The following is a 13,414-nucleotide window of genomic DNA, read 5'->3' on the forward strand; positions in this document are numbered from 1 at the left end:
TATCGCTTGATAAGAAATTGTTAAATTGTGTTATGATGCCGTTGTGAAATTTTGCGCTCCTTTCCTTTGTCACTTTGATTGTTAAAAATTTGACTTTGGATTAATTTGACTGCTCTAAAGAATGTTGATATTTTTCCTCAATAGAACCCCACGTTTCACGATCTTATTTAAACCTTTAATTTCCCCATGCGAATGATCAAAGAATTTTGAGGGTTGTGCTGGGCAATTACGATTGAAGATTAGTAGTAAAAAATATAGGTGAAATAATAATTCAATTTGAAAAGCAATATTCATTTGAATTGACTTGGTAAAGATTAAGGTCATCGTATAGAAGTTCGTAATCCATAGGTTTTCAACTAAACATGATATAAGTATTAAATGATTTATTTTCTGATCTCATAATATTTTTTGCTCTTGCATTTACGGGAGTTTATATTTTGCCAAATCGATCCCAAATTAGTATTCTTTCAAACATACACTTCAAGTAATGGTAATCGTTTGAAAATGAAAAAAAGGAAGCACTTGTAGACCGGTGTTTAAAAAGTTAAGTTTTAACTGTGTTGTCTACGCAAATTAATTTTAAATTCGTATGATTGAAATCTAGATTATTATCCTCTAATCTAGTTGTTCAATCATAGATATGATATAGATAGTCAGTAATCTAGATGTCTGATCAACTCCTCTAATCATTGTTTGATGGATAGATTCTCAATAAACGAGGGCCCTTAGTTCATTATGTCTGAATAACTCGAGGCATTATGTAGTTTATATTTCAATTGTAATAATAATTAGACAAGTTTCAATTCTAATTTCAGAATTTCTGCAATATTTTGGGATATCTCACTTTAAGCACTGTAGGCCATTCGTGGAACAGATCTCAAATTCGGCGCAAATGCTGATTCTATAACACTGCCATCATTAGCTCAAGGCAAAGATCTCGAACTCGAAATGAAACGGAGTGTTGCTCATCAACAAAGACAAAAGAAAGGCGTAGTTCCTCACACTTAATTAAACAGAACGTTTTGTCCACAATTAGTTTTGAATCTTCGGTGCAATTACATTAAAACTCTCACGCTGTTAATATTTATCTTGTTTATCATATATTTAACTGATATAATTTTTACAAGTGATATGAAACAGGTCTAAAAACTCGTCTGACCTTTTGTTGGTTATCATGCTAACACAACCACCTTATATCACTACCCTTTTTTAATATAATGACTGTAAACAACGGTACTCAGTGTAAACCTATCCTTTCACTAATTTTAAGTTAGAGAAGCTCTCTCTAGTGACGATTCGAAATCGGAAAAGAATTTGCTGCTGTTCGGGCATTTTGAAAACTACATAGCGCTAGTCTACCATTCCCCCACCCCCACCTCATTAGCTCAAAACCATGAAATTACATTTTATTTCGTGATAAAACTGGTGTTTTTGACTAATGCCACTACTGTTCTTTGTATCAAATGGAATAATGAGCTCTAACCTAATTTGCGAGGCAACTCTTCCTGTTGACCGAAAATCTTGGTACGAATTAATCAAGCTAGCACTTGGTGGTTTAATATTTGGTCACGTAACCACGATGCTGTGATTATATGCAATTTATCCTACCATGCTGTTATAATGCAATTTATCATATCGCGTAAATTGATATGCAAAATATGATTAAAGTTGCTAATATTAAAGATGTGAATACCGATATAGCAGATGACGCGAATTAAAGAAATCAGAAAGTGGTTGCAACAAATGGAATCGTGTCTGAATATTAATCAGACACTGGCACTATTCCTGGAGCGAGGCAACCATATTAAACAGAGTCTAGCTGTGAAACGGACCTGTTTTAACGCGATCTTTGTGACATCTTCACATGAAGCAACATGAAACCGAATTACAGATACATTATCACTGTAGGAATTTCGTCGCCTCGACAAAACCATAAACATAGATAAACAAATAAATAAAATTGGACGAAAAATTTGTAGTCGTTAATTTTCACAGATTTTCACGCATTTTTGTAACATTTTCAAGGAATTAAAACAGTAGGGTTTAACAATGTGCATGTAGAAAATTTAGAAAATTTTCGCATTAATGTGAAAATTGTGTGTCTGGTTGAGAGACGAATTCACTTGACAAATGGAAAAGATATCAACGTTAAAGAGACAATTTTATTATGATTACAAGAACATGAAAACACGTATCAAATTTCGATCAACCACTTAGCGACTTAAACATCTCTCGGAAGTTTACGGTTTGTTAGTCATTAACTTGTAATTGACTTAAGATGATGAGACTTTTACAGGCGTTTGGTTGTAAATTTACAATAGTTGGGAGTAAAATGCTTCATGCCTCAATAGACATTACGATATTTTCATTTAACCATCACTAATAAAATTGTTAACAGTCATCAGCTGCTTAAAAAATGAAATATTAAAACCATTCTGTATACACAAAACCACGTCAATTTTATCGTTTGTAAATCGCCACAAATTTGACTGAAATTTCTTGTGTAATGTTACAAAGGAAAAACTGGTTTTTACGGTTGAAAGTATCTTAAGTAAGTGCAAAATCCATGCCCCCCAAGTCGTAAAACGATAGTGCTCAGCGAAATCTTAACTTATTGTATTTAAGTTTTAATTTATATTCCAGTACATACGTCAAACCTCGTTCTATATGAACATTCATCTTTTACATTGATAAAGATGACACTTTCGCTATATGTTTTCTTGGGATACAGATCAGTAAATAGGCTAAACCACTCGGCCGTGATTCCTTTTCTAACCCCCATGGCGAAGCTTCAAGAAATGTATGGAAAGTATATAAGTACTCGAGCGTATCTCTCATTCATTTTCACTAGAAAAAAACTTAGTCAATAAATAAAAGTCAGAGTTTTGAATAACAACTGAATTGAAATATGAGAAATAAAACGATAGTTCCGTCACAAACGACATTTTGGGTTTAGGACGACTTCGGGTCAAGGCAGACTGCACATCATCCATATATCTTACTTGTTCTCAAAAAGATTGAAAAAGTCAGTTTGAAGGTTTGTAATAATTGTTTCAAATTTTCATTATCGTGGAATAAGACAGGGCGCTTTACTTAGACCTGACTTATCTTAAATCTGTATCAATGATATTGTCAAGCTGATTATCATGTAGCAGACTGTAATCTTTCAAGTTAAAAGGGTCAAATGAAACGACGGAAATTTGTAATAGTTTGATATCTTAATCCATATCGCACATCAGCAATTATGATTAGCTAAAAAGGTATGGCTGGTGGGGTGAGGTGGGATGGCCCGGGGGTGTAGTGTCATTAGGATATTGACAAGTATGGTTGATGTAGTGGAGTTTCTCCCTAGAGCCTCGTGATTAGCCATACATCATTAACTTGAACATTTTTATTATCGATACATTTCAAAATTATTAAGCAGACAAGTGAAATATTTATGAGGCATTGGCCTAATCAAGACATCAGCGACATTTCAATGCCTTGAGTAAATTAGTTGAGTATTTCATCAAGTTAAGGTTTAAATTTATTTTATTGTCACAAACTGTTATATTTCTTGATTTACATTTTTGTGGGACTTATTTATGTCATATGTTCTTTAAAACTTTTGTCACAAAAAACTTTTTTTTTTATCGTGTCGAGTTAGGACAGTATGACAATTTCGTTTCGCCTGAATTACTGTACAATATGAAAATTGAAATTTATGATAATTTTTGTCTTCATTTTGTCGAGGGGTAGATAAAAATAAATTCTCTATCAAAATAGGGTTGATGTCATCTAAATCCACTAAAATAGCTTGGTACAAAATAATGATTAACCTAAGACAGAAAAGTGCTTCAATTTCGTTTTCAAAGCCGGAGGTGACAAACAAAACTTACCGATAAAAATCAGATTACTATCTTTAATATTAAAATCTATTTCAAATAAACATTAGACTTAAAATAATAAGTTTACATCCGCGGCGCGTGGAGGCATTGAATTGTGGAGTCGTATTTCTTATCAGTATAGGAATCGGTTAGCTTCAAAATTGAAAATTTGCATAAATTTACATATATATTCGTTCAGTTGTAGGTCGTATTATTCTTGTTAAGGACATATGGAATGTATTATATATTGTAAGTGTAATAATATGTAATAAATGGTAATACAATAAAGAGAACGATCTTCACTTGATCGATGACCTAAGAGTAAAAATATAAATCATGAAACACTTGAAGTAAATAGCCATGAACTTTATAACAATTCTTTTATTGAAATTGAATTATTTTTTTATTACGAGTAAATATGTAAATTTGAAATTTCTGTGTTAATAAATTGCACATCTTTATACAAAAAAGGTATTTCAAAGTTTGTAAACTCACAATGTTAACGCTTCCTGCATTGGCACTTTTTTCTCAAAATTGCGATACACAAGAGAAAATCGTTTCCGTCTAAATGTTTCGCATCATGCAGTTTGAATTAGCCGAAATGTAACGCAAAACCAGAATCGCTTTATTCTTAAATATCAAAGACAGATATGCACTTATGAGTGTACATATTGTATGTCACATGTATGGGTTATTAAGGACGTCATATTTAGCAGAAAGCTTAACAAAAGACGACAGGGAATATCGTGTACTGTATAAAATTGTAGAGTGAAATATATAAATTGTATATATGACAATAAGGTCATCATAATACATCGACTAATCTTCGCTTTTCATATAGTATACTGAGAAAACTGGAGTTTGTAAACCATCTCACATGTGGTAGACAGAACTTTATACCACCAGTTCCTGAGAGGATTGACATTATTGCATGAAAATGATTATTGCATGCAGTAATGGAATAATAACAAAATTATATTGATACCGATACATAGTATTATGATACGATTTGATATGCTGGAATTGATGGATTAACGCAATATTAAGACTTGAAGTGACAAACTATGATTAATGCATTAATTTCATGCTAAAATTGTATTGAAGTATTGTAAGAAAATTTGAACGAGATTCTTCAATATGATTCCGAATGATAGATTGGTGTTTCTCAAGCAATGATGAATCCGGTTAGGATGTAATCACGTTTTGAATAATATGAATTTGTATTATTTTCTCACAATTCTAGTACTTCTTAACCCTTCATAAGACAGCAAAAGGGGAACCTGTGTTCATTGCTGCCACAAAAGCACCAAGGAATCTAGCCACTTGTGCCAGAAACTAGAAGGTACTCTTTGAAGACAATTAAAAGAGACTTACCTCCAAAGTTTTCCGAGTGTTTTACTCAGCTCAGCATTATGAAGATGTGGGTACTGGTCTGCCAATTTTCGTCTGGCAGCCTGTGCCCAGACCATGAAGGCGTTCATCGGTCTCTTGATGTGGGGCTTGCGTTTGTCACCACCGGCACGGGACGGGGTTGTTACCAATGACCAGTCATATCCTTTCAATACATGACACACAGCATCTTGAATTTGAGATGCAAAATTGGAGTCGTCTACTGGCAACTCTTTCTTGGAATCATTCACTTTGTCATCTTTGCCAAGCGGAGAGGGTGATCGGGAATCTTCGTGGTCACTCATGGTAATTCTGTTCGGACAGTAAGGAACAAACTATTTGTGATATTATAAAGTTAACAGTTAAACACACATTACACTCCGTTACTAATATTTATATATTCTAGTATTTAGTCCATTAAAATTCACAATAAATTAAAATTAAACTTAATATTAATATGTGAACTTAAAGCGAGTCGGTGGTTGTAATGAAGAACGGTGTAGTGAGCATTGCCCTGATATCCTTTCCAGCCTATCTTTATTGACAGTTGGATTTACGATGGCCCCGCCTCCTCAGCGCGAGCAGCAATCAGGCGCGACGACTAGTGGTCTCGTATGATAATGTTAGAGGAAATGTGGTTAAGGCGGATTTATCGTAGGTTGTAAACCAACAGTAGACTGGAGTGAGAAATCTCAATAATACGCCACTTCTGGAGTTAATTGTGGTGTGGCCGCTAACAATTCAAAGATAATAGCACAAAAATAAACAAGATGGTTGAAATGGGCCTAAAGCTGACCCGATTTGACTTTTGTCGTTTGAAATTAGTCCGGGCCATCAGGTACTGTCTTTGAAGACATCACACCGAGTACCATCACCCCCAGGAGAATTCTTCTAATATTGGAATGTCAGACATCTGTATTGTACCTAATTTTACGTATGAAAATTGGTTTGTTTACATGAAATGAAAGAACGTTTAAATTTTGTCGAACTGAGCGAACTCTTGTCAACTCTAACATTAGGTTTACATGAAAACTGAAGAGTGTCCGCACTCTGGTTGACAGGCTTAACAGTTTTATCGTTCTGCACCAAAAACTTTTGAATATTATTGTAAGAAATTAAGACTCGTAAGAATTATGAAGAAATTTGGGGTGAAGATATCGTGAGGCGAGAGGATAAAAATGAAAGGGGGTGAAATACTGACTGATTTATTGCCCTTCCTGATAATTAACCCTCTGGCTACACTTTATTTGTACGTTTTAGATTTTCATGAAATTTAACAATTAGGCAACGGTTTCTTTATTTCTTTTTTTATATTCTTGTTGAAAACCTTCAACCATTTCTATCCGTAAATGTTATTTTGGCTCTCAGCCTTGTTTTGGGCTCTCTATAGGTTTTATTCTACGATGATCTCTATATCCATTACCGAGCTAATTATACAGTATGTTAAAACTAAATGCAAAATTAAATCCGGTAAGAGTTAAAATGAATGAATAAGATATTTCCTTTTGAAGATGAAACAAACAATTGGACTTCATTTCAATTTGAAGAAACATCAAAATGCTTCAGGCTAAGGGATTGGATTAACTTTGGCTTTGAAATTGGAGAAGTTGGAATTGTTGGTTTGTAATAATATTAGAATTGCTTAAGTTTAAGAAATTATACTACATTTGAATGAAAAGAATTGCATAAAATTCCCAAAATTGAGCATTGCACCAAATTTAAACTTGCATATTTATTTTGACACAACTATGTGGGTTTTACATTGGCCATCTTTTGATGAATTCATATTACATTGTACAGATGCAAATTGTAGTCCTTGAATGAAGAACGATTTTGTAGAAATTTGATTTTATAAAGTAAACAATATTTACACTCTTAAATAAATAAACAAGACGAGTAGGCTACAATAGTGTCAATAAGATTTTAAAAACTCCGCCCACTTTTCATTCATTCATCTTTTCAAGTGCATCTCATCATACGATGTCGGCTACCCCGTGTGGCCTCCGATTGTAAAATATAGGTTACGCATGTAAGATAGTAAGCTATATTTAGGCAAAATGCAAAGGAGAGAGTGACATATAAACCTGCGCTTGAAAAATATTTTAGAGGACTAAAATTTAGAAATTTTCAAAATATTGATAGATAATATATTATATCCTTGTCACATAACATATCCGCGCGTATTTATTGGTTATATTTATTGCCATATATAGAAAAGACAAATATAGAAATAGAAAGAGAAATTATGCTGTCTTGCACATTTTTAGTACTTTTTCTAAGACTATCTATATATATTCAAGGCACAAATCAACCACCGAAAATGGCAAATCTATCCCTTTTAATCAACTTTTGTACACCTCAAGGACGTGATTTGCACAAAATATGACTAAAATCTTTCTTTGAACTTCTCTAATAGAAATTTTTCGGTTTTTTTTTATTTTCGGTTATCATATCAACCCCTACCCATGTGAATTTTGAAGGTGCGCCCTTCACCCGATTTGATACATGTATATCAAATGTGAAAGTCATTTTTCCCAGGCCATTAAGACATGTATCTTTAGTAATCTGTTTAGAGTAGTTTTCAGACATAACGTAATCTGAGGGGAATTTGAAATAAATGTAATTTTTTGCATTCATACATTAAAAATTTGAAATTAAAATATGGAGTCTGTGATATTTAAAGTGTTTTTGACTAGACGGTGATGTCATCTGGTGAAAATTTTAAAAGTCTGGATTCGTGGACTATCTTTAATAAAATTACAAGGGTGTAGTAATAAATTGGGATGTCACACTATCTGGAAATTTGTACTTTTATACCCAGTTGGAATCTATGCTCTTTTCTTTGATGTAGGTGGCATATTTGAAAGAAATTTCAAGTGAGTTGACTACCGTGTGATAAGACACTCGAGTCGACATCGAACCACTTCAAGATAAGCCTAATTATTTTCTTTAATCTGGATAAAAATTCAGGAGTTCCTTTCCATCAAATCGGTATAAGGGGTTTTCTGAACTAAGATATATGCTGAAAGTGGGCTTTTCGCCACCCAAAGTAACATGGTGTACTAGTACACACGTCGCTCAAACCTATAAGGTGATGTAACTGCCTTTACAATCTAGACTCTCTAATGTTCTGATATATAAGAATTGATGAATTATAACTCTTTTTAAGGGATATCTGTTGTTGTGACCTTACTCACTTGGCTCCCTGTTGTTTTTATTTACAAGACTTTACTCACTTGGCTCCCTGTTGTTTTTATATACAAGACCTTACTCACTTGGCTACCTGTTGTTTTTATATACAAGACTTTACTCACTTAGCTCCTTTTTATACGCACTCATTATAATGTGGACGTATATTGTCGTCACCCATGTCCGTCCGTCCGTCTGTCGGTGCACAATTGGCTTGTGAACGCGATAGAGACTACAGTTTTCATCTGATTCGAATGACATTTGGTGTGATCATTTATAATGATGAGATCTTAGTCAAGATTGAATTTTTCGATCAACAGAATTTGAGTTATTGCCCATGACTTAGTAAAAACTCATCAAAATTTGTTGGCGATAGAGGTGACAGTTTATGTCAGAATTTTATTAAATAATGTGTCTTTGTTTTAATCAACAATATCTTGCACAAATTAGATTTTTGGTATGATTTGACACAGATAGGTGACTGCCCTTGATATACTGAAAATGTATCAGGAAAGGGGGCGTATCTTGCTAGGCAAGCACTTGTTTTATATACAAGACCTTACTGACTGGCTCCCTGTTGTTTTTATATACAAGACTTTACTCACTTGGTTACCTGTTGTTTTTATATACAAGACTTTACTCACTTGGCTACCTGTTTTTATATACAATACCTTACTAACTTGGCTCCTGTTGTGTTTTTTATATAGGGCCGTACTGATTAGGCTCTACACAATCTTAGTCCCTATTTTGATTTACAAGAATGTACAAACTGGACCATATAAACTATCCTTTGTCCTCCGGACAGACTTTCCAAATAATCATGCACTATTCAGATTTTCTTAATTGAAACTGTTGTACCTATAATCAAACTATTAGCCAACTTCTGATGTCTATACATCAAGCTATTTAAACTGGCACACAGCATACATAATATAGATTTGATTAAATTACCTCCCTTGATATTGCAAATAATACATTTCCTTATACATCAATTAACAATGACTGGAAATTTGAAGAATGTCATTGTTTTTAGGTCTTATGGAAAAGCACTGTGTTATCCATTAAATCATCAAATGTTTCACAAAGGTTATTTTCAGTCAAAACCTGGGAAAAATTTGGTTGAAGGAGGTATATCAAATGTAAATTTATATTTTCTTTGCAAAATCATTGTAGGATTATTTGTACTTTTTCGAAGAAAATATAAATCCGAGGTTTTTTTGTAAGCAGGCCTCTGGAACAAGTATTTCTTCAAATGCGAAACTAAAGCGGCTAACCATACATGTAACTTGTAAGGCATATCTATAAGGCTGCAAGACCAAAAATCGTTGTCTTTATAATTTTCTGTTATAAATTAACAAATTAATTTAATGCAGTGTTTCGCGATGTGGTTTATGACATTGATGTTCAGCGACGAAAGAGTAAGAACAGATTTGAAAGTCGACTCTACGACAGAAGTAATGAGTTAACAAAGTAATAAGATTGTAATTAATGCGATATTAATTAGTATTATTGCTCTATAAAATAATTTGATTTCTTTATTTCATAAGAGGGTGAAAAATAGTAACGAAAATCAAATTCATATTTTTCTCGATTTACCAATTTTTCAATGCTTTTGAATGCAGACCTAATTTCCATGCACAGTATTGTAATTTATTATAAATATTACATTTAGAACCAAACTGGAAGATAACGTCGATGAATTGAAAGTAATATAGCTATATCGACTACATAAATGTTAATATAGGATTCAGGTTTTCCTTTGAATCCGTTATGCATAATTATATGCTAATTATAAGTATTTCTACTCCGGTTAAGAAATTTGTTGAAAAAGCAAATATTACTATGCGATATTTGAGATTTTTTTTTCCAGTCTCAATTTTTTTAGGGAATGTTTTGGGGTCTCTTAAATTTCCTTCTATTGACGTCAATGTGAAATCCATTAAAAGGGATTTTTCTCAAATCTTTTTCAATGCAAGATTTTGGTGTTATTTTTGTTCGTGTGTTTTTAGTCTATTTGAAGATATGTAAGATTAAATCATTATTTGTGATGTAAGTGACAATAAGGCCATCCCATAATGTTGATCGACTGTGGGTATTTTCAAATAAACAGTTCTTCGTGGAATGTCTTTAGCAAACGTTGCAATTGCATTTTTTGGCCATCTGGAACAAACCTTGAGAAAATGATACATTCGATTAAAGGGCAGGTCACACATGCAAATAGTTCAAGTGCAATCAAGTACATTGGCAAATACTAGATTCTGTAATAACCAAATATTGGCACTTGACCCTTATGACGCATTGAAACATTATCTAAACACAAAAAGTTGCGTTAAATCACGGTAACTGGTTGGTGTAATGTATTTAGTTAAATGAGATTAGTTTTTGTTAAATATTAGTTCGGTATTAGTTAAATAGTGTTAGTTATTGTAGAATAATCAGGACTAATTATACAATTGTCTTATTTTTATTATTAATTTGTTCACCATATTTTTGGGGGGAATTTTTTTCTACAGTTTTCCATTAAGTGTGGATAGTAGATTTTGAAATTTTTAAAGACTATATTTTAATAATTTTTTCTAAAAAAGTTTTAAAATGTCAGCAAAAATAAGAGCCCTGCTGGTGAAAAATATTTTTAATTCATTGAATACAATTACCATGTATTTCCAATTTTATCATTTTGACACTTAAGAACTAGTATGTGGTTTAGCTTGGAGAAATCTTTCCCCTTTATTTTTTTTTATTAAAGAACGGTAGGAAATAATTAACACTAGCCGGTTATAAATCGATTTATCAACATGTTTCGGCATGTCATCAAGTATTTTAACACTAGAACACTAACTAACACCGTTTTAACTAGTTAGCACCATGCTTTATGGTTTCACTGATATTGAGAGCATCAAGAAATCATAATGTATTGCATCATCAGGTGTTTTAGTTTTGAAAACAATTGTGTAAATCGAATCGATGTCGATGGACACTAATGCACCGTGCACGTTATTGAGACTACCAAATGTACCATTTACACTTAACTTCACGAAAAGAATATTTTGAAATATTTAAAATAAAAATAAAAAGTAGAATGATTTCAGTGCTAAATTATCATTAATCTCATGTGTGAATACTGAATAGCGTAGCATCTAGCGTTAGATATGCAGGGTAAATAGAAATTTCAAAAAGTAATTGCACCTTCTTTTATTGAAGAACGGTAGCAAGTAATTAACAATTTAACACTAGCCGGTTATAAATCGATATATCAACCTGTTTTGGCATTACAGCAAGTATTTAAACACTAAAACTCTAAATAACACCATTTCTTACTTGGTAGCACCATGCTTTATACTTACTTTTTTTTATCGTGAATAAATTTGAGTTTATGGTTATTATCAAATATTTGTGCTTCTTATAAACCTGTTTATAACCAATATTGATATTATGCGTTCTGATATGAAATTTGGGGACAAGCAGTGCAGTGCATGTCTATGCCTATTCATTTGACTTTCACGATAGATCGATTTCATTTAAAATAAAGTTTATTTGACTATGAAAAATGTAATAAAATTTTGACTTAAACGGCTTACATTTATTCAATAAACTGTATTTGAGTACTCAAAAAATATTTGTTATATTCAGCAATATATATTTATAAATATTAGAATTATGTAGTACTTAAAAATTTTACTGTCGGATTCTAATTAATTTCAATAAAAAAATGACTATTGATTTTAATTAACCCCAAAACAGCCCAAAAACAATCTATTCTTTTGAGAAAGAGATTATCAGAAATAGACCGCCCAAAAGAAGAATGTCTCAAATCATGATCATATCTAAGAATATCTTTGTTGTCCAATTTACTTTATTGCTGTCAATTTATTCAGTTTAATGATGATCGATGTGTTAAAGGGAATATATAGAGTTCTGAAAACTTAGCTCTGACATAGGTCATATGGTAAAATGTGGATTTGTGACTATTAGAATCAAAGAGCTACAGGATTTCCAAAGCTTGCTATCAATTGGTGACTTCTGGGAAACGACTGAAAGTCATTTGTTCAGCCTCGACTTTCTAGTATCTCCATACAAGCTCAGTTCCTATCATATTCGTTAAAATGAGCTTTTAGAATCTGCGACCATCCAGCAAAATTATATCACCTTTTTTCTAGTAGATTACCGGGTTTCAAACAATTCCAAAATAGTTCTTGATTGAATGCATAGTGCTATTTCTTAACCCGAATTCCTATGCCAATATGTGAACACGTACTGAATTTTCGGGCATCTTTCACGCATATATGAATTTTGTAAATTGCGCTCAAGTTATTGAAAGCAGCGTTTGTTTAGTGGGGTTTTTATCACGTAAAGTGCATAAAGACTAAACGCTAGTAATTAATTTATTGTTTATGATCTACAGTTATAAGATTTATATGACACGCATAACCAATTCTGGTCGGGTTAGGTTGGTATATAAGTATTAACACATATCCACCTTTTTTCCCATTAAACATAATATGACTGATTATAATGATCATTTACACTATGATGTATTTTCTGATGATTTAGTATATTTTCTAAATTGAATTCGGTTGGTTTTTGTCAAATTGATTTGTAGGGTATTTCATTTACTTTGAATCTAACAATATTATGTTTCAATGCAAACTGTACCTGCCATTTAACCAGACGGGCACCGTCTAGATTTGACTTCACTGTTGCTGGGAATGCATATTATTCAATAAAAAGTATTTAATACGAACATAATTCGTATTTTTGTAAAATTTACGACCTTGTTCAGTGCTTCTATGGAGTTATTATGTGCAGTTATCAAAGACCCAATACTATATATTATTTAGGACGACCTTAAAAGATTTATCTGCTCTCATTTTCTGATCTGTTTGCTGACACTGGCTAAGTTAAAGTAACTGTGTATGACGAGGATTCGAGAAAAAATATTTTCATGAACCAGTTCGTAGATAAATAAGTTG

General features: G+C 32.4%; 1 protein-coding gene across 1 annotated transcript; it reads right to left on the reverse strand.

Annotated features, from left to right (window-relative positions):
• Nucleotides 1–5,239: 5,239 nt before the first annotated feature.
• On the reverse strand, nt 5,240–5,473 carry LOTGIDRAFT_88815 (hypothetical protein; the record flags this gene model as incomplete). The annotated part of the gene is made up of 1 exon (XM_009054317.1): nt 5,240–5,473. A coding segment is annotated over one exon (234 nt), but the record flags the coding sequence as incomplete, so codon positions are not given.
• Between the last annotated feature and the right edge of the window lie 7,941 nt (nt 5,474–13,414).

This window comes from Lottia gigantea (genome assembly GCF_000327385.1).
Source record: "Lottia gigantea unplaced genomic scaffold LOTGIsca_212, whole genome shotgun sequence".
NCBI lineage: Eukaryota > Metazoa > Mollusca > Gastropoda > Lottiidae > Lottia > Lottia gigantea.